This window comes from Alexandromys fortis, unplaced genomic scaffold (assembly GCF_014885135.2).
Source record: "Alexandromys fortis isolate MF-2015 unplaced genomic scaffold, M_Fortis_MF-2015_v1.1 scaffold_89, whole genome shotgun sequence".
Classification (NCBI taxonomy): domain Eukaryota; kingdom Metazoa; phylum Chordata; class Mammalia; order Rodentia; family Cricetidae; genus Alexandromys; species Alexandromys fortis.
Window position 1 is genome coordinate 7029454 of NW_026067973.1, and position 21843 is coordinate 7051296.

The 21843-nt window shown below is 42.0% G+C and overlaps 2 protein-coding genes across 4 annotated transcripts in view; one reads left to right on the forward strand and one right to left on the reverse strand.

Annotated features, from left to right (window-relative positions):
* Positions 1–5787, reverse strand: part of Hoatz (HOATZ cilia and flagella associated protein) — a 24924-nt gene extending 19137 nt beyond the window's left edge. The window contains exons 1-4 of one of the 3 annotated variants that reach the window (XM_050156419.1): positions 5627–5778; positions 1697–2126; positions 1176–1214; positions 665–735 (exon numbers count right to left, since the gene is read on the reverse strand). In XM_050156419.1, the coding sequence (XP_050012376.1) occupies positions 665–735; positions 1176–1214; positions 1697–1922 (336 nt within the window). In that variant the 5' untranslated portion in view covers positions 1923–2126; positions 5627–5778. Of the gene's footprint in view, positions 1–664; positions 736–1175; positions 1215–1696; positions 2127–2871; positions 2968–5626 lie in introns of those variants that run through there. The other 2 variants (XM_050156420.1, XM_050156421.1) reach the window with 2 other exon arrangements.
* A 9626-nt stretch (positions 5788–15413) lies between these two features.
* Btg4 (BTG anti-proliferation factor 4) lies at positions 15414–20108 on the forward strand. Its single transcript, XM_050156428.1, has 5 exons — positions 15414–15566; positions 15908–16106; positions 16548–16685; positions 17256–17454; positions 19865–20108. Exons 2-5 carry the CDS (start codon positions 15934–15936, stop codon positions 20090–20092), a joined length of 738 nt encoding a protein of 245 aa, XP_050012385.1. The 5' UTR covers positions 15414–15566; positions 15908–15933; the 3' UTR covers positions 20093–20108.
* Positions 20109–21843: the final 1735 nt, after the last annotated feature.

Sequence of the window (21843 nt, forward strand, 5' to 3'; positions counted from 1 at the left end):
CACCAGTCCTTGTTGTTCATCTTCCCATTGTTCGGCTCAACAGTTTAATTTGAGAAACAATTCCAAAATTCTGGCAATTAATGAAAGTAAATGAGGGTTTCTACAGCTGACAAATTTGGCCAATTATCAGGAAATACTAGCTCAGCATGCTGGTAGCAAATTTTTGTTTGGGATATTCATTATGGATACTGGCTCAGGTAAATGTTGCCAATAAACTCTCATATTAGTCCACTTATACGTTTTCTTGTTTTGTTTTGGTTTTGTTTGGTTTTTCGAGACAGGGTTTCTCTGTGGCTTTGGAGCCTGTCCTGGAACTAGCTCTGTAGACCAGGCTGGTCTCGAACTCACAGAGATCCGCCTGCCTCTGCCTCCCGAGTGCTGGGATTAAAGGCGTGCGCATGGCTCAAGTGCTCTTAAAAACTGAACCGTCTCTCCAGCCCCAAGGATCTCTAAAATTTTAATCAAAATTCTAACAGAAAAGCTTTTCAAGACCAAGATAGCAAAAAAAAAAAAAGACCCAAAACCAAAAAAACAAAAAAAACCCCACACACATTTTATTTGCATGTTTAAAAGTAAAATATCCTTAGCACCAATAAACAAACAATATTTATCAAAATTATTTAGAAGAGTGATGAAAAGCAGAAGAAATGAAGCATTGGCCCACCTTTTGGAGATACTTTGCTTTCTCTTCAGCTTCCTGAATCTTTTGGGCTTTAGCGAAGACATTTGCCTCCTCTAGAGTAAATAAAGTCCAATTTAATCTGAAGTAGCTTTGTCATGATTTTTATAGTATTGGCATTAATTTGGATATGGGTCAATAGAGCAGGAGGGAACACAAGTATATACTGTCTTGAAACTTTATAACCAGATTCATAGATAGCTGGAGGCTGAATTAATTATCTATGCTACGAGGAAACCTTTAATCCCTTTAGGAGATGAGTAAGCTTGTGTGGCAGCAACAACAGTCTCTAAAGAGAAAGTGCCTGTGGGCTCAGAGATGATATCTGCATTTCTAGTAAGGCTTCAGAGAAAGTTATCTTCTGAGTGAGTGGTGTGGGCCCTGAGGCAAGGTGTGCCACTTACTTAGACTACAGTGTAAATGTTTACAAGTCTAAAAATCCCACGAGCAGTCTGGGCAGTCCACCCACTGAAGGGTGTTAAAACCCGGTACTTACTGTTATGATCAAAGGGGAAGGGTCGGACTGGAGTTTTCTCTAAGAAATACAAATGGAAAGTAAGTTATTGGAAAAGCAGACATTAAAAGTGTTTGAATTTTCTGTACTTATTAACATTGAATAAGAACACTTTATACATCCTTGGTCAAAGGCTTGTCAGTCAGGGAATGTGGTTCCTAAATTTGATTCGGCCTCCAACTTTTTCTCAGGCTTTCAAATTTGAATTCAATTTTTTTTGTAAACGCTTTCCTAACCTTTTTAGTCAACACACATCATTTTCTTAGATTAACCCATCCTCTTTGCCAAATAGAAGCCCTCCTTTAAGGAACTCTTAGGACGCATTTTTTTTTATAAGTAACGACGACCCTATCTTTGCGGTGGAGAATCGCAACAGTTTCAGAACTATTTGTGTATGTATTTGCAGGTAGCTCTTACCGCTTGTTTATACCTAGCAAGACGGTTGATTTTCTTACAGTTAGGCTGGGCAGTTTCTTCTTGGAGGAGGCAGCCGCATTACTCACCGCTCACTTGGACTTTAGAATTCTTCGCCACTGGTAGCCGCTGGCTGCTGTCCCTGGTCAACACCAGCTGAGATTCAGTGGGGGGATACATGGACGCCCCGAGCCAAAACTGCTTAGCCAAGCTGGCATCCTGCTCAGAGCAGCCGGTGAACACCAGTAATCCAGGGGAGCAGATTTCCTGGGATTCCTTCCCGGAGCTAGGACTGTTTCTGGGACCCGTTTCCATGGTGACTCAGGACGCTTCGCTCAGTTCCTTCGCCCTGCCCCCACCGGAGAACCGTCCCTTTGGTAACTGTCACAAGGGAAGCTTGAGTTTCTTAGTTATCTGGGGTTCCTCAAGCGTGTGTGGCCCTGGCTTCTGTCGCGGTCACAGCCTTCGGGGCCAGTCAAGCCTCGGAGTCAAAGCCTCAACTGTGTGATGTGTACAGCCCTGGAGTCAGTGGAGAGCAGTTAAGTCTCTTAGTTCCCAAATTAGTGTCCCCTCCCCGAAATGGCAGAATAAAGTGAACTTCAAAAGCTCTTTTGGACAAGATTGCCAAGGCTCAGCACCCCAACCCGCGAAGTTCTCAGGTCTGCGTTGATACGTCAAGGCAGCATAATGTCCTAGACCAGAATTGGGCTGAGAGGTACCCATGGATATGGTTTTTGTGCTTAAAAAAAAAATCTTTTATTGCAAATCTTAGGAAACAAGCTGGATTTAGATTGTGTTCACTAATTATTCACACGAAAAGTTACCTACAGTGCAACCGTTATCATAAAAAAAAAATACCCAGCAAAGTGGGTTGAGCTCCCCCACCCACCGTAAAAAATTATGAAAACATTTTTAATGTATCCTTAAAAGCAGGTTTACAATCATGTGTGAGCGTTTTCTTCCTGGAGATTTTGTCTATATAAAAATCGATCATTTAATTACTTCAGGGAGCAGAGATGGACAACCTAAAGTCAGTTTTGGAAAGGAAATAGACACATGATAATGTTGATAGCCGACATTTTTCGTGGCACTTTATTTTTCGGTGTTAATAATACAGTGTCGGGAAAAGTCCAGAGATTTATAATCACAAGTCAATATAATGACCAGATCAGCTAAGGAATGATTTCTATTTTCCAATATATCTAAAAATCACTGAAACGTACCCCCACCCCCCAAAAAAATCTTGCACACATTGCATACTTACCTCCCCACACACATATTGCACACACTGAAAACTTGGCGGCCAAGTGCTAGCTTTTCTTTTGCCTAAACCACTTAGTAGGTAATAGATGAGCGTTTCCCTATGGCCCTGTCCTCACCAAATGGATGATGCACACGGGGCTCAGTCGGAGGAATCTCAGTCTTTTTACCTGGCTGTGTGGTTAGTGATTGGTACTATTAGCAATCAGCTAACTACACTGCCTAGTAACTAGACTCATAGACAAAGCCTGCAGTCTTAGTTGGTGCTCTCAGATGCTGGCTGAGGCCAGCACATCGTCAGTCAGGCTGTGGTTGACTCTAGTCGCTGCCTTGGTGACAGCTTTCTCAGAAGTGGAAACCAGGCAGTTAATCACAGGAACTGTTCTGGGGGGCTCCTCCGAGCACATTTTTTTTTTTTAAATGTTAAGGCCGGTGCACACAGATTATCTTTGCATATCACTGAACGTTTTGCTTTGGCTCCTAGACACAGGTAGTCCCTAAAGGAAGCCGCCGCTCTCCGAGGGTTACTTGCACTTAGACCTCGTGCTCTGGCCCCTTCGCTGACGCATCCCGGCTCCAGCCTCCGCTTTCTGCCGAGTCAGCGGGGCTGCGGCCGCCTGCTTCTCCTCCAGCCGGCAGCGGGTGATGCTGTGCCTTGTTTTGATGGCAGTGGAGTTAGTGATTGTCAGCACCGCGGTACAATCAGCTAATTACACTGCCTACAAACCGAGCACCGGGCGTCCGCCGCTGCAGTTCCCGAGGGTCCGGCCCCTTGCCCCCTTTTCGCCACGGCCGACGGTGGCGGAGCGAGAGATGTTCTCAGGCTCCCGGCCCCTCCATACCCCGCAGGGCCGCGCGCGACCCCAGGTGACCCCAGGTCCTCGGGGGGGCCCCCGTCCCCGCTGTTCCCCCCCCCCCAAGACCCTTCCGCTCCGCCCCCGTCCCCTGGGCATCAGGACAGACTCCTGCTTCCCTCCCGCCGGGTCTGACCCGCCTCCGTCAACTTCTCCTCGGCTTCCAGCCCCAACTCTACAGCAGGATCTGTCCACCCCGCGCGCCCGGCAGCTCCTACTGGCCGAGTGGCCGTGGCTCTGCGACCAACCGCCCTTGGAACCCCGAGGCCGAGGGGGCGGGGCGAGTGGGGGAGGGGAGGCAGAAGCCACCAGAAGGGGCACTGGGCGGGCTCCTGAAGAGCTTCCTGGGAAGGGACCTGGGAGATGGAGACACAGATTCTTGAGAAGTTTATCTTCATGGTGTAGTAGGAAGGGCAAAGACCTACATTCATCTCTCCTACCTACCCTGTTGCCCAAGAAGCTTCCAAGCCCACTCAGTGTTCATGCCCATTTGCAGAAACTGCTTCTCAGGCACCTCAGCTGGAGGCTTGCGCTATCCCGCAGGAGCAGGATTGCCCTTACCAATACCTGAGTTCTTTCTAAGGATTATTATTTTTTTCACAGGGCCACGCAGTGAGATGAGGGCCGCTCTTCTAGTCAAACATTGAACCAACCCCCTTGTGGTCAAAGTGTGACCCTTTTAAGATCAAAGTCACCATTTTTGTGATCTCATGGTAAGCCTCGAGGAAACCATTCCTACTTTGGGCTACTGTTTATTTAAATGTCTATTACATAGCCACCACCTAAAGGGCATTGGTTCTCCTATCCATCAGACACTCTAGGTGATAACACAAAGTAGGCACACGTTCTTTGCGGTCCCAGACAGTATAAAGTCACTAAACTGATAGACTTTACTCGTAGAAAAAGGCGCGCGGGGGTGGGGGTGGAGGGTGTCTACAAGAACTGACAGGCACCGGTCTTGAAGGAGGTGAGATTGAAGCAAGGGTGGATTTGATCATCAACAATAGGTCTGCGGAAGCCCGAGTCATGTGACAGTTAAATTTTCCTTGCTCTTCCTATCTCATATCCGATATCGGGTGTGTTTGTGTGTATTTGGAATAGGAGGCGCTGAGGGGGCAGGGACAGCATTTCTGGGCTCTCTTCACCAATATTTTTATCCTTTAAGTTAGTCTTTCCTTTCATTTCATTTAATTGATGAGCCCAGAGAGGTTATATAATATTCTCTGATTGTAAACGTTGTGGAATTCAGTAGGAAGTAGCCTCAACAGACTGTGGGCTTCGTGTCTTCATATACACAGTATAATAATACCCATTTGTATTGATCCAAAAAGGTCTTACAGTCTACAAAGGAAACTTAGCTGTCCACAGATCCCTAAGCCCAGCAGATGGTCGCATGGATGCAATTAGTAACTTGAATACATGCTAATCATCAGGGACATTCAGCACAAATTCCAAACTCAAACCATTAAACCCAGGAACGTCTCAAGAATAAGGTTATGTGTATTTTAACATTATCTTTGAAAATGAAATAACATTTTTTTCTCCAAAAGCATGGTTTGTTTTATGAACACTTAAGTGAAAGGAATCAAAGTGAAGTAGTAGATAATTGTAAAATTAACTTGCAAAAGACATCATTCCTAAATAACTATATTTTGTACTCATTCGTCCTGAATTTGAGAAGAGCGCAATGTTGTGAGCTACAAAATGTCATTTGAATGTTCACAAATAAATGAAACTAGTAGAAGCAGCCTTCATTCCACTCACAACAGAAAAGCTATAAATTTTGTGAGGATATTATTACAAAACTAGTTATTTTACATTTTGCTCCATTTTACTCTATCCTTATTGCTTCTACCTAGCTGACATGTTTTTTCCTGACTATCAGTTGCATCTTAAATATCTTACCTGAGTTCGATTGCTGTCATCCAAAGCTATAGCTGCATTAGATGTCTTGAGATTTACACTGTAAAATTTTTTCTTCAAAGATGAAAAACAAAGACAATAAAAATGTGTGTGCTCTAGTTCTGTTAGAAAAGCAACAGCAACAGAAAAGAATGCCTGTTCTTAGGGTTGCTGTTGATTTGGCCTGCAGTTACTAGAGAAACTCCGCTGACCTCACTGCATCTGCGGGTCATGTCTAGGCATGTCTAGACACCAGGGAGACTCAAGTTTTAATCCAAGTAAGAATGCTTGTGGTTAAAAGGCCCAAACAGGAGTTTGCATTTGGTTAGACCAAATCCAGGAAGGCACCTTGAGGAGGAATTGTTTACTGTTTTAATTTCTGGTCTTTTGGTGATCAGGGAGATGGGGAAGGACCTTTGAGGAGATGGAGTGAGATTATTGACTGGAAAGAAACCAAGACGCGCATCAAAACAAGAACTTCCTACGTTAGTCTGGCAAATTTATATAGGCTTAACTTACTCCTCTGTATAGAGGGTTAGAGAGGGAGAGGGGGCTTCCCCTTCAGCATACACAAACACCTAAACATTTGCTATTGTTTGATTTTTAGACAGGGACTCAGTGAGCTCGGGCTGGCCTTGAGCTCTTGATTTTCTTGAGACAACCTCCAGATTACCAGCTATTTCTACAGCTTTTGAAAGTTATTGGGGGGAAGAATTTAAGAATGACACTAATTAGAAAGTAATTGTCTTTAGCAGCTTCTTTAAAACTTGTTTTTAAAATGCATAGTCTTGGACTGGAGAGATGGCTCAGAGGTTAAGAGCACTGACTGCTCTTCCAGAGGTCCTGAGTTCAATTCCCAGTGCCCATATGGTGGCTCACAACCATCTGTAATGAGATCTGGTGCCCTCTTCTGGCCTGCAGGCATACAGACAGACAGAACACTGTATACATAATAACTAACTAACTAACTAACTAACTAAACTATATAAATCTTTAAAAAAATGCATAGTCTTTGCTAGGAAGTAGAACCATGGTTTGTTTTTCATGTAGACTAAGACTATCAAATGTCAGATGGTCATATTAATATTCATGATGGTATACTTAGGGACTAGTTTATAAAGTTGAAGCAAGGCTGAGTTGAAGTCAATTTAACATTGGAAAAATCAATGAATCTGTTTAATTATGAGAGGAGATTTTCCTCTGAGCTAACATGAACTGCTGGCAGTTCCATGATTCTGGTTCCATCTCATCGGACTCCCATTAGGAAGAGTGCACTAGGTTCTTAATTAGCTTCTTGCTTATATTTATTGATTAATCAATAGCGTTGCTCTACATATCAAATGTTAATTTATCTTTTAGGCCGATCAGAAACAATCTAACAAACTAGCTTCCTAATTGAAGTTGCTGGAACTCTATGGCTCAGCAGCAGGAACAATTCTTGTATAGTTCCCATCACTAAGGAACACAATCTCCAGAGATGTGCTCTAATTGGAGGGAGAGTTGTTTACAGAGATAATTAAGAGAGTTAAATTATGTTAATCATATCAACACATCATAATATTAATATATAAATTAATATTACATTAATGCATAAAATGCCTAGATAATACATTTATATCACATAGAAATATATTGAGTGTCAAAGTTGTTAGATTAATAAGTGCTTAAGGACTCTTGAATTCTAGTGTTATCTCTGTTATTGTCAACATTTGGGGAAACATAAGAAAAAGCCCAGAAAGAGGGCTATATAGAAAAAATGGTGTTAACTCCAGTAGTAAGAGGTAGGCCTGAAAGCCTCTAGGGAGTTTGAATATCATTCTTCTGGCTGGAAAGCCCCTGATGAATACAAGTGTGTTCTTTTATGAAGGCTAGAACAGCATAGATTGCAGAGGAGATTTGATGTAGACGATTTTTTAACAAGTCTAGAGATGGAGTGATTGAGGAAATACAGGATAAGTAAGAGATTTCATGAAGGGACTTTTACAGGGTTTGGTGGCTGATTCACAGTTTAGCAAGATCAGCAACTGACTTTCAGTGAGGAGCTTGAGGTGCTGAGGCGAACACATGGTCAGAGGACGTTTATGATGAGTTTGGGTCTAAGCAAGTCTGGATTGAGTTAAGTATTTAAATCTGGCAAGAGGTCAAAACTAAAAAGAGAGATTAGAAATTTTCTGACTGTGAAAATTCAAGTTGAACGAAGTCTCCAAGGGTGCATGATAACTTATTCTTGTTGCCATGGTTCTCATAGGAAGGATAAAGTAGGTGAGCAACAGTGGAATGCCTTTGTGTGTGTGTGCTGGGATTGAACTCAGGTACACACTAAATAAGGTGGGTGGTCTTTTCTAGACCGGATGTAGACAGATTAACTTCTGTCACTCAGGGTAGATGTCCTGGTTTGTAAAAGTAACTCTGGGGTTTCAGAACAGCTAACTGGTTGTCTAGGTGCGTTGTTGCAGAGAGTTTATTTTCCTCCAGAGGTCTAACATGTATTCTTAACTCTGTAAAGCCAAAAAAAGAAACTACCTCATCAACTAATTTATTTACAAGAATGAAAATAATTTATGTCATTCCCACAGTCATCACACTGTGTATACCAGTTCTGGTCTTTATTTGTACTGTCTTCATCTGCTGCTTAAGCCTCTTTGATTCCTCTATGGAACTTATATATAGTTTAGCAATTATATAGCTCACTTCTTTAGTTCCTCTAAACCCATAACATATATATCAAGGATTCCATTGTATTTACATTTAGCTAGGTTTATATTGTCTTCTTCCCTCTTAGCTCATCTATAGCCTGTTTAAAGTTTGAGCCTTTAGTCACCTTCATTCTTCCTCTTCTCTCCTTTCTTTTGAACTCAATATATTCAGTCTATAGTTAGCATCTTCCATTAATAAAAGTATCAACCATCTATACTTTTTAATTTATTATTTGTTTCAGACAATATACAACGCTGTCACATGTACAGACTCATTTGTTAAATTAGTATACTTTGTGTGCAAACATTTTTCCACACTCAGAGTTATTTTTGCTGTACTGTCTTGGTTTTTAACTTAAAACTTGAAAATTATGTCTCAACAATTTTTTGTAATTTTTTACACTGCAGTTTGAACACAATGAGATTGAGTTTATATATAGGGTATAGAGTCCACTCATTGTTTTATGAAATGGTGTACATATACTATTGCTAGAAGAAGCTTCCAATGATGGAAAATTTTTGCCAAAACAGCTATATCCCTCTACTTTTATTAATAGTGCCACGTGTTTGCAAATGAATAGATGGGCCTAGAATTATAACTTACAGTTTAAGGAATGAATGGTAAAGAAATTAAATAGGAGACAGGCATGGTGGTGCACACCTTTATCTCAGCACTTGGGAGGCAGAGGCAGGCGGATCTCTGTGAGTTCCAGGCCACCCTGATCTTCATAGTAAGTCACAAGCCACCCAGGACTATACAGTGAGACCCTGCTTCAAAAAAAGAAAGAGGGCTGATTATAATTCTGTTTATTACTTCATAAATCAAATTTAGTGTTCAGTGTAGGTAAATGCCAGACGTGTTTGGATGCTCCAGGAGATCAGAAGATGGCATCAGATCTTTTGGCGCTGGAGTTACAGGCGATTGTGAATTGGCCAATAGCCGGGGTGCTGGGAACTGACCTGGGTCCTCTGCGAGAGCAGCAGGGACTCTTAACTACTGAGCCTCTCTTTACCTCCGTGCGTTACCATTGTATTGGTTGATGCCTTTGGGACTTGACCATGCCTTGATTTATCAATCAAGTCAAACTCCATATGTTTTCTTTTTCCTTAAAACAGTATTTTTAAATTTTATTTTACATACCAACCCCAGTTCTGTCTCCCTCCTCTCCTCCTGCTCCCCCCACCTTTCCCCCACCTCATCTGATCTCCATGTTTTAAAACGGAGAAGTTGAGTTTTTGGCCATTTTCATGCTCTGCACCATTTTCACAGGCATGCTAGACAGGAGAATGTATCTCTCTGCCTCCTTTTCTTTCTGATTCCTCATTCAAATGGAATGGAGCCTCCTTTTTCTCGTTTTCTTACACAGGCTTAGCCCTCTTACTCAAACCTCTACAGAAAGAACATCATCATTTTGTCCTGTAGATAATTTATCTGATACTTTAAAAAAAGAATTTCTTAAAAGACGATGTCTTAGGTAAGAGAATAGATGTCTTATAATGGGAACTTTAGACATTACACATGATCAGTTGAGAGATTTTTTTTTCTTTTTGCCTTTTAAATTTTAGTATTTTCTGGCTAAGCGAGGTTAAAACGGCATGGTGGTACATGCCTGTTGTCCCAGCAGGAAGGTTAAAGACAGGAAGATTGCTGCAGTTCCAGGCCAGCCTGATCCACGTAGTAATCACTAAACCAATCAGGGCTGCATAAGGAGACTATCTCAAAAGAAAACAAAGTCACAAAGCCCAACAACCGAACAATGAATTAAGAGGTTTGCTTAGTCCATGTTGGATCCAAGTTTTTATATCCCTTCCTAATAAAATTATTTAAATGTACATTTATTTACTTGTGTGTGTGGACATACGTATACTATGGCACACATGTGGAGGTCAGAGGACAACTTATGGTCCATGATTCTCTCCTTTCACCCGTGGATCCTGGGGACTGAACTCACCCTTACTTACTGAGCCCTGTTGTTAGGCCTCTCATCTCCTCTCCATAGACCTTTAGTATTGAGCATTTAGTTGTCACTGGGAATTCAGTTTTAAGCTTAAGGAATCAGTATTTTTGTTTTGCCCTGACCATCCCCCTGAGCTACTTATTTCAATATTTTCTTGGCTACTGAAAACTTGGAGCCATCTTGTGAGTATCCTGTCTTTAAAATACTGTATTCAAATAATAGCTTGTGCGTATGTTAATTTTCCTTCTCTGGATTATTGAAAGGGAAGGCTGAGTTCTGTGTTTTGTTTGAACCACTCAGCACACAGCAATGTCTCATGTTAGTGGGCCGTCAGAAGGAAGTCTGTGTCAGTAAAGCAGAAGGGACAGATGCCATTCGTGGGAAGGAGGCCACTGAGATCAGGTGATTGAAGTCCTACGTAAATGAAGGAAGTTTTACATGATGTTTACTCTGATTTTTCTTTCCTGAAATATAAGTACATTCTTATTATATGGTTCTATTAATGCTTTCTGAGGCCTGCTTGGGCCTGTTGCAGAAAGTAATGCTAGGGAAAGGTTCAACATCTCACCAGTGACTAAGCCTCGGCAACTCAGGGTCGCTGAGCAGTAAGTTATCTGGGAAGGTGAAATCCTAATCGTTAAACACTTGGCACTATTAATTTAGCAGTGTAAACAGTAGGCATTTTCCAAGGAAAAGCATGTATTTGCTATTGTCTGTGTTGCCTTGAGTTCAAGAGCAAGTTCTATTTCAGCAATATGCAGGGAGTCTGAAATTTTAGTTTTGCCATTTCTAACACAATTAAAAATACTTTGAAACTGTGTGGAAAATGGCAAAAGAAGATGAGAACAAGAATCATCAAGATAATCTCTTAAGGCATTGTTGAGTAATTAAATATGTATTGTGATTTAAAAGTCTCATTGATAGCAAGGGGATCTTTTAAAAAAATCTTTTTTTTAAAATTTATTTATTTATTTATTAAAGATTTCTTTCCCTCCCCCAATCAAAGTCCCCCTCCCTCCTCAGCCCAAAGAGCAATCAGGGTTCCCTGCCCTGTGGGAAGTCCAAGGACCACCCACCTCCATCCAGGTCTAGTAAGGTGAGCATCCACGAAACTGCCTAGGCTCCCACGAAACCAATAGGTACAGTAGGATCAAAAACCCATTGCCATTGTTCTTGAGGTCTCAATAGTCCTCATTGTCCACTATGTTCAGCGAGACCGGTTTTAACCCAGGCTTTTTCAGACCCAGGCCAGCTGGCCTTGGTGAGTTCCCGATAGAACATCCCCATTGTCTCAGTGTGTGGGTGTCCCTCTCGCGGTCCTGAGTTCCTTGCTCGTGCTCTCTCTCCTTCTGCTCCTGATTTGGACCTTGAGATTTCAGTCCGGTGCTCCAATGTGGGTCTCTGTCTCTGTCTCCTTTCATCGCCTGATGAAGGTTACTATTCAGGAGGATGCCTATATGATTTTCATAAAAAATCTTGATATTGAGTGCTGGTATCTCTCCAGTTTCATTCAAATGACGGAAGAACCTGGAAAAGCAGTTGCTGCTACTGATGCACGAGAGTCTGCTACTGGTCGTGCGTGTAGTGTGTGTGTGTGTGTGTGTGTGTGTGTGTTTGGAAGTCTTGGAACTTTAGCTATGCTGTCAGCTTTGGAAGAAAGTGCCCCGCTTTACCACACTGAGTTGACATTTATAACCATTAACAGCCATATTGGTGTAGAAACATTAATTTTACTTTTTTCCATTTGTACAGGGGTAACACACAGCATCAAATATGGAAGGTGTTATCTACGGGGTTCTAGTGCAAAAACTAATATTCTCTAAATTAAATAAAAACATTGCTGTCTAGGTTTTAATTATTTCTAGTCCGATTGCAGTGTCAGAGGATAGGAGAGCAGCCTTCGGCGTCTTAAGGTGTTTCCAAAGCGTGGCAGTTTGGGGACCTCTTTCACGAGTAAAGAATGAGAAATACATCATGGGTGGCTGAAATAAATAAGATACTGAGAGGGTAGATCATTCAAGCCCTAGTTGCACTTTTCTTATCATATGTTATGGACATAGCACACATATCAATAATGGATCAAACTGAATCAACCTTAATTTGATCTTAGGTGGTCATTCTTAGATGACAAAATACTCGGTTATCTAGCTCAGTGGGCCTTATACTATATATACTATATATATACATGCCTAGGTATTTAATGTCTAGAGAAATCCTTAACGTCTGTATTTTATCTTAGTCCACCACTGCTGAGTTTTGACACCCATGCCACTCCAACATGCCAGGAGCTCCCCGGACCCATATTCCACTACCACTAGTTAATAGCTATACATGCCTAGTACCAAATGTCTCAGTCTGGGTCCTTGAACACAGGACTCTGAGTTGTAGGTGGAGAGGCTTTAGGAAACTGAAAAAATATAGGATTCGGTAGGGGGAGATGCCATCTGTAACCAAGTCGTGGTAGGGACGTTGGCCTATCTTGTGGGGCAACTGTAGAGGTACAGTCGCCCTTCAGAGTTGTAAGTTGAACCAAAGGAGTCAGTTTTCATAAAAGGGAAGATGGTAGGCACCTCAAATTGTGCGCCAGCTATCCTGATCCCAAGCAGGCAAAACTCTCAACTCTTCCCAAACAGATTGTTCCTGTATATTGTGAAAGTTGGGATTACTTGGAACAAGAGGGCCATGTCTGTTTAAAATTCCTTCTCCTTTTATGATATAGTACTGCTGCTCTCTTTGCAGATTAGGAAAATGTTGATGGATTTGTAAGATCTTCGTTTTACCACTGACTCCACGGTATATGAGAGAATTAATTGGCTGAAGAGAAAGAAAGGCAATTGGAAGTGGCGATGCTTAAGGCTTTGACCAAGCCTTGCTTGGTCTTCACCCTGTTCAGCTTGTATCTTGGAAGGCACAGGTGGTATTCTTACTAAATATGCAAATGTCAGAAAGCCAAAAGAGATAATCGACTACATACCAAAATTTTCATTCACTGTAGCAATGACCCACATTTAACACATGCGCAGGAAATATGGCTCAGTGGTTGAGTACTTGCCTGGTTTGCACGTGGTCCCGGGTTCCACTTCAGCACTTCAGATAAGTGAGTTAAACAACACAGTGAAATATGATGGCATAGCTGCAATATGTAGTTTCCTGTTCTAGCTGACCGATGCAACAGTAGCACGGACAGTGAAGAGAGTAAACGATCATTTGTGCTTGTTAACAAGACAGCCACTTCGAGCACTTATTTTATGCCAGGTGTGGTCTCTAAAGGACTTTATGCATAGTTTTATAATTTAACCTTGGCAAGATCCCTTTAAGACCACAGTCAAGTTGCTAGCAGAAGCGACAGTGCCTAACATTTATAGAGCACTTACTGAGCTCCAGGTATGCTTCTAGCATTTCACTCCTAATTCTCATAATAACCCTACCAAGTGTGCGCTGTCATTTTCTTTGTATACACGAGGAAGCGGAGGGACGGAGTGGTGGAATCACTTTGAGCCCAAGCCCTGGGCTGAGCTGGGATCCATCTCAGTGTGATGGATTAGCATGGAGCCCGCAGTCTAGTTCTTCACTTTAGTTCTGTCTTTCCAGACAGAGGTCGGGAAGGTTAGGGAGCATGTGGAACTTTGCTGAGCTCCTAACGAGATGGAGGGCTGGGATTGAAACCTACAATGCTGACCATACAGCTCTGCTTTGTATTTTCTCTTTCTTTCTTTCTTTCTTTCTTTCTTTCTTTCTTTCTTTCTTTCTTTCTTTCTTTCTTTCTTTCTTTCTTTCTTTTTGGTTTGGAGCCTGTCCTGGAACTAGCTCTTGTAGACCAGGCTGGCCCCGCACTCACAGAGATCTGCCTGCCTCTGCCTCCCAAGTGCTGGGGGGTTAAAGGCGTGCGCCACCACCGCCCTGCTTGTATTTTCTTTTTAACTGTCCTGTACTACCTTCCTATAGTTTATGGGCCAGGTGTATTAATTATCTACTGTAATCTTGATAGCAACCCTGTGAAATTGTATTCACCAACAGGAAACTGAAAGTTATGAAGATTCGAAACCAGTTGCCAAGATCCTGCAGATAGTGTTTTGTTTCATGTTGTTTCCTTTCTTTTGTTCTTTCAGGTTTGTTTTTGAGTCAAGGCCTGTGCTGGAACTCCTTCTGGAGCCCAGCTGCCTCCTGAACCCAAGCTCTTCCACTCCCAGCCTTCCTGAGAGCTGCGGTTCCAGGTGGGCCTCCCCACACGCAGTTAACAGATTGTGAGCTGCTAAGTTGCAAATGCACAGACTTCGTAGACATTTTGCCATGCTGGAAGAGAAAGATGTGAGAAAACCAGCAGCCTCGGGGAAGAAAAGCATACTTGCAAATTCAGTGTGAGGTAGTGACGTGATGTCGGTGCCCACAAAGGGAGGCCGCCTGATGCTGCATCCGAGGACGGTATCTGGAGCAAGGAAGGTGGCAGTCCCACTCCAGTGCTGGTCAGCTGACACGCCTGGAGTATTGTGAGCAGCTCCTTTGAAAGAGGATGTAAATCTGTCACACAGTGTGACGCTCATCTAGATGCCGGCTTGCCACACTGCACTATCTGAGCAATATGTACCCAGGAACAGCTGCCAACAAGCTGAGAAAATTTAGCCTCTAAAATGGGAAGACATGAGAGGTCAAATAGCTAAAATTTAAAATACCCTCCCCACATGATGGAGGATTACATCTAATCTGTATAGTTTCAGTGTGGAAGACTAGGTTGCGTAGGTACAAAGTGGTGGAACTGGCTCCTTATAAGGACTGATTGCTATTTGGGTTTTTTTTTTTTTTTTTTTTTTTTGGATATGAAATCAACTTCTTAGTTGAGAGTCAGTTCTTTTTCACCGTGGAAGAAACTGGTCACTAATTGTGGGTGTTACACACACACACACACACACACACACACACACACACACTTGTGGAGTGGGTATATCTTTAAACACTTTAGAGAATAGTCTACATTTGCTATGGGGGAATCAGATGAGTTCTGGAAAAGCTAAGGGATTGTCCTAATGGAGAACACCTGTGAGGGGCCAGCTACCAATCAGCTTTGACAGCCTGGCATATATGGAGTAGCCCAACCCTCACCAGACAGGTGTGAGCAAGAGTTGGCAGTAAGGAGTCTAGCTGGCTTTCTAACTCTGGCCCACACTTTTTAGGGGACTAAAGCAATTTTTAGAAATTTACTGGCAAGTGTGATGTGTTTTTATTAATCTTAATTTTTAGTGTAAGCCACGTATTTCGCCTACAGTCCCCTGAACCCCGAACGCTTGGCTCTTCGTAAGTACGTTCTTAACAAGTGCTCGCTAGTGCAATCTACTGTCCGTATTGGTAACTTTGTACTTAGGTTGCATCTTGATTGCTTAAGTGTTTTAAACGTCGAACAAGGTTGTTTTTCTTTTTGGAAAAGTGTGAGGACTGGAAGGTTGAAGACTCGGTGTGTTTTCTTTTTCGTATGTGTGTGTGTTGATGTGTTAGTTCACTGAGGACTCACCCCCGTCCCCCCCAAAATCCTAAGTTTTAGGCATATAAAATTTTCAGCCCTCAATTACATATTGCTGATGAGTTAAACCTAGGCCCCTCTGTGATCCTGCCTTGCTTTTTTTTTTCATTGGTTTCAGGTCTCCACACAGACTGCTTTGGAATCATGAGAGATGAAATTGCAACGGCAGTTTTTTTTGTCACAAGATTGGTGAAAAAACACGAGAAATTGAGTGCACAACAGATAGAAACCTTTGCACTAAAGCTGATGACCATCTTGTTTGAAAAGTACAGAGGTCATTGGCACCCTGACTGTCCTTCTAAGGGACAGGCTTTCAGGTGAGGGCCCGTGTGGCATAGGGGAAGGAGCAATCAGCCAGCAAGAGCATCTGCTAGGAAAACGCAACTTTTTTTTTGTCCATCTTCAAGTAAGGGATGTTTTATGAGCTCCCATTAATTTGTTTGAACATAGGTTTAAAATAAAGAGGTGTGATATAGTCGAACACTTCATTAGACGATTTCTCATCTGCTTGCCATAAAATATAGACCATGAACATCTATCTGGTGAGCTAACAATGTGATTGAATGTTACCACACCCATTCTGAGTCAGCATGGCAAAAGTTAATGACGTTTCATTTCCATTTGTAACCATGGAGGGCGGGGGAGGATGAGGAGAAGATGTGGGTAAGGTAAGATCTGTACCCATGATGTGTGATTTCCTACTAAGGAACCCGTCAACTCACCTTCCATGCCCCTTTCTTGCTTTACATTCCCCCCAGGTGTATCAGGATAAACAACAATGAGAATAAAGACCCTATATTAGAAAGGGCTTGTTCTGAGAGTAATGTGAATTTTTTTCACCTGGGACTTCCAAAGGAGATGACCATATGGGTCGATCCCTTTGAGGTGTGCTGTAGGTGAGTAATTTTGTGGTTTGTGTGCTTGGTGACCCCTAGGAAACCTACGTTGTTTAGCTAGCTCTATGTACCTTTGTGAAAGCTGATGCCCAACGCATTGGCGTAGCAACCAGGACCCTATTTGATCACGGTTGGTTTCAGATGCAAACTTTTACCCAACACGCATTTCTATTAGGGATGGTTGATTTGGCAAGCACAAAGGCACTGCCGTCTATTTGCAGTGGGAGTTGGGTCATTGCAACCTGTTGCATACTGCGGATTTGTAACTTTTAAGTACTGTAGGAACCACCAGGAAGGCAAGGGGATCAGCTAGCGTGGAGGATAAGTCAGTCCATTAATTGACCCAAAAAAAAAAGTTTTTTTTTCTTTCTGACCAATTAAATGGATATACTCACTAATTGTAACATCCTTGTAGCTTCAGGTTACATTGTCGTTCAGTTTGCCTTTTTAGAAGAGTCAGACTCTTTGAAATAGCTTTTTAAAAGTTAAAGTTAGTGTGGTGTCTCCAGACCAAGAAATTATGCTTGTGGGAAGTCGAGTCTCTAATGACTATTTTCTTTCCCTGCTTAGGTATGGTGAGAAAAAGGATCCCTTTACCATTGCTTCTTTTAAAGGCAGATGGGAGAACTGGGAGCTAGCTCAGCACATCAGCTACGCAGTCAGTAGGGCCACAGCTGATTGCTCGTCTGGAACATCTTCTGATGAAGAAAGCTGCAGCAGGCAGCCCCAAGTCATTCCCAAAGTCAACAATCCCAACAGCATCTACCAGGTTGCGTGTGGTACACCATTCTGTTCTAATTCTAGAAAGAACACGCTCGCAAGAAACAGAGCAGGAAGTAGTGAAATGACAAAGAGAGGCCCTCTTCCCAGTGTCGGTATTTTGGCAGAACCTTTTCTGTCCCCCACCCCTGTGTTGTCGCCACTTAACTGAGTTTTTATGAGGCATGGTCTTTTGTTGTCCTGTTTCTTCATACCTGGCTTTCTTTCTACTTATATTCCTTCTGGTTAAATTGTAATATTTAGTGGGTTTTGTTTTTGAGACTCCCTACAGAGCACAGGCTAACCCATAATTTCTGATCCTTCTGCCTGTCACCTGCTTGAGTGCCGTGATTTAGAGGTGTGTGCCTCCTCACTCTATTTAGTAGGTTTTATTAGTCAAAATAGCATGTAATTTAGAGAAAGCCTAAACTATTTAAGGAAGACCAGGACACTTTCGTTTTGGCACTAGTGCAGTTTGTTTTCAAAACAAAACCATAACAAAAGAGCTTTTTAGAAAGTCATAGCCACTTTCAAGGGAGCTTGTCCAAAGAACAAAGCACTCAAATAATCAAAACCAGTAGAATTGTAACCCATCAACAGACACACATTTATATAGAAATAAGTTGCATGAAATAATACTAATACCAGGAGCCTCCTATTCCATTACTTCTGACTGTGTTCAGCAGATAATTCCAGGCATCTTAAGTTGATTTCATGACCCGTTTGCAAAGAAAAAAAAAAAAAAGCAAATCTGGCCAGGTGATGGTGGTGCACGCCTTTAATTTCAGCACTCTGGGTGGAGGGGCAGAGAGGCAGGCAGATCTGTGAGTTCAAGGCCAGCCTGGTCTAGAAGAGCTAGTTCCAGGACAGGCTCCAAAGCTACAGAGGAACCCTGTCTCGAAAAGAAAAAAGAAAAGAAAAAAAGAAAGAAAAAAAAATCAGTTTTGAAGAACTTCTCTATCGATTTTCATGCATGCTTTCTCCTTGACCACTTTTGTTAACATTCAGTTGTTTTCTCTTAAGAGTTACCAGCCAATCTTTTAAATTACTTCCATATTGCTTTATTAACCCCCCCAAAAACCCCTAAAATTTGGCATCATTATAGAAGTTAGTTCTTTTGTTTTCTTCCTGAAGTTATTTCTTGAGACTTGAGTCTCAGACATGGAATTTCCAGGCCATTAAATATGGCAGTCACTTATTCCTGATGTATGGCTTAAGTACATACTAGAAAGCTGTATTTTAAAAAATTTTCACGAGTTCTACTCTCTGCTTTACCATTTTCCCTAAAACTGGCCTGTTCTCAAAAGGCAAATAATTTGAAAAATAATTCCTGTATAGATAGCACTAATAAAATTAAGTATTCAAAACTGTTTCATGAAATTTCACCTATTCTTTGACGTCCTTATGTGTTATCGTATATTATGGGTCAGAAACGTATTAAACTTCTGTTATATTACTAGAAAACATTTTCCTTTAGTTTTTTAAAACTGCATGTGTGTGTGTGCAAGTGCATCTGTGTCTGTGAGTGCGTGTGTCTGTGTCTCTGGGTGTAACAGTTTAAAACTATATAACACTACATTTTTAGGTAAGTTTCAGATCTGTAGGAGGCTAACCTGTTCTATGGTAAGGTCTTTCCAGAATGTGGTCTATTAAACATCTTTATGAATTATTTGTGATGTTTGTAATGGGTGGGTCTTACCCCAGAGATCATTTTTAGGCAGTTTTGGGATGTCAGGAGGGAGTGGGGTAAGGGTGAACATTTGAAATGCTTTATGTTTTTATCTTGTGTGTGGTCTAGGAATTGAACCTAGCATGGTAGATATCTACTTAGACACGAGTTGAGTTTCCAGGCCTAACTCATTACCTCTTCTTTTCTTTTTGAGACGGGAAGGCCCCAAGCAGGCCTTAAACGTTTGATTCTCTACCTCAGTTTTATAAGTAACTGGGTAATCCTTATTAATAACACAGCTTACATATTTAGAGTTTCACTTAAGAGTTCATTTTAGGGGCTGGAAAGCTGGCTTAGCAGTCAAAGGGAACTGGCTGTTCTTTCAGAAGACCCAGGTTCAATAGCCAACATAACCATGAACATAGTAGCTCATAGCCAATTGTAACTCCATAGGGGATTTGACACTCTTCTGGTTTCAACTGCCCTCAGTGGGCACCAGGCACGTACATGGTACAGACACTCATTCAGGCAAAACATTCATACACATAAAAAAAAAATTTTTGCTTAAAGATATAAATTGATGATCTCTATAGATATAAAATTTTGGAAATTTTTCTGTAGATGACTATTTACTTGTAATCCCTATGCTTTGGAGGAACTTCCCTTCTGAGTTCAGGGCTCATAGTCTCAAGAGCTGCCTATCAGTCCAGAGACCTTCACACATTGTTTTTTCTGTCTTTTCCCTTCCCAGGTGGAAACCTTCAAACAGTCCTTCCAGCCGTGGTTGTGCCTCTCTCGTAGAAAGCATTTGGCAGATGGTCGTGGGGGTGTCTTGGGGGCTGCTTACCACCCAGTGCCCAAGAACCCTAAATGGCGCCGGGTGGACAGGTACCACTGGGTCAACACACAATTGTTCAGTGGCCAGGCAGCACCGTGCAAGCTTGAAGGAGAGGCCTTGTCTTCCCTAAAGCAAAAATGAGGCCAAAGCCAAGAAATTCCCCACTAGAAGGAAGAACTCTCTCAGGGATGGGAGTGCACACAGATCACCGCTCGACTTTTAGCTATACTTTTTAATTCTTATTTAACTTTATATAAATTTTTATGTAACACTAGTGAATGTATGTGTGTCTTGTAAAGTGATTGGATGGAGATATTGCCTGTGATAAAATAAAATTAATTATGGGAAGGAAGAGTTGAAATAAACGCACTGTGTTTTTAACAAACCCCTTAGTTCAGTTTGCTGCAAGGCAGTTTTAAGTCTCTTGTTTCATCTGTGGTCATTGTTTTAAAAGCAGGTTTTCAATTATGGGAGAGTGATCCTGACAGAAAGCTCTTCTGGATTCGTCTGATATTTGTGGTAACCAGTCTATTGTATACATCTTGTAAGAAATTGTTGGAATTTATTTTTTTTAAGATAAGAGAATTCCCTTGGTATGTCTTTTGAAAAGTTTGATTTACTACTAAAACTTCATAGACATACTCATATGAACTATTTTATAAAAGTGGTACCTGCTTCTTATAAAGAATTCAAACCAAGCCAAGCAACTCACTATGAAAAGAAATAAAAATCCCTATTACTGAGCCACATGCGACCATTACTAATATTAAATGGTGGCCTTGTTGCAGGTACATTTTGCCTATGTACAGACTTAAGAATGGATACAGAGGCTTGCAGATCCCTCGGTGGGGAGAGACTTGCCACCAGTCCTGTCCCAGAGTTCAGGTCCCAGGACTCAGGTGGCGGAATGGAGGAATGACACCTATAAGTTGTCTTCCGCTCTCCACATGTGTGCCATGGCACCTGCAGGCCCCTCCCCAAATATGTGAACATAAAACTCTTTTTAAAAGATTCAGTAAGAGACCCATGCTAGAGGAGCTATCCATTCAGTATTTACATTTGGTTTTATTTGATTTTCATAAAGCAACAAACAACCTTGAAATGGAATTGAAAGTGGCCTGAAATGGTTCAAAGCTTTCCCACGCCAGAATATCTAATTTCTTAAGTTTTATCTGGGATTCAACATTATGTTGGTGCAGTATTTAAAACTTTTCTTATTTTATATTTACCCATTTGTTGCTATACCCACCATCTGAGTTAGGATTATTAAATTTTTGTCATTTATTTACAATATTATTGTGTGTGTGTACATTTTCATGTGTGTGCGCATGTTTCTGTGTGTACACTCGCTCATGAAGACCAGGGGTCTACTCTGAGTGTCTCTTCAATGTTTCTTCTCATTTTGAGACAAGGCCACTTACTTGGAACCTGCTCATTGGAGAGATGGGCTGGTTTGCAAACCTCCTGTCTCCCCCTCCTGGGTGCTGGGATTACAGGCTCATGCAGTGGTGCCTGGCTTTTTAAGGGGGTGCTGGGGATCTGAACTCAAGCCATTAAGTTTGAACAGCAAACACTTTACTAACAAGCCTCCTCCCTAGCTCTCCTCTATGTCACTGGAGAACGACTTAAAGACTTCATATGTATGAGTGTTTGCCTGTGTGTGCATGGGCACCATCAGGGTGCCTGGTGCCCATGGAGGCCTATTCTGAGCCTTTGAGACAAGCGACCTCCCTCTTGAGTGTTAAGCTTTGTCCCCTTGCATAAGATCATCCCAGCTGGACCTTTTAATCCCTTTGAGAGTGGCAGAGAGGGGTAGAGGCCCTACCTGAGGATCTAGCTCCGCCCTACTACCTGTCCTGCACAGCTCGGCCTGAGGTTTATGTGGCCTTTAG

Excerpts from the sequence above, each read along its gene's own strand:
- Btg4 (XM_050156428.1), top strand. The coding sequence starts at position 15,934 with ATGAGAGATGAAATTGCAACGGCAGTTTTTTTTGTCACAAGATTGGTG. Across the intron at positions 16,107-16,547 it reads TCTAAGGGACAGGCTTTCAG|GTGTATCAGGATAAACAACA; the intron begins GTGAGGGCCCGT and ends CATTCCCCCCAG. Across the intron at positions 16,686-17,255 it reads CCCTTTGAGGTGTGCTGTAG|GTATGGTGAGAAAAAGGATC; the intron begins GTGAGTAATTTT and ends TTCCCTGCTTAG.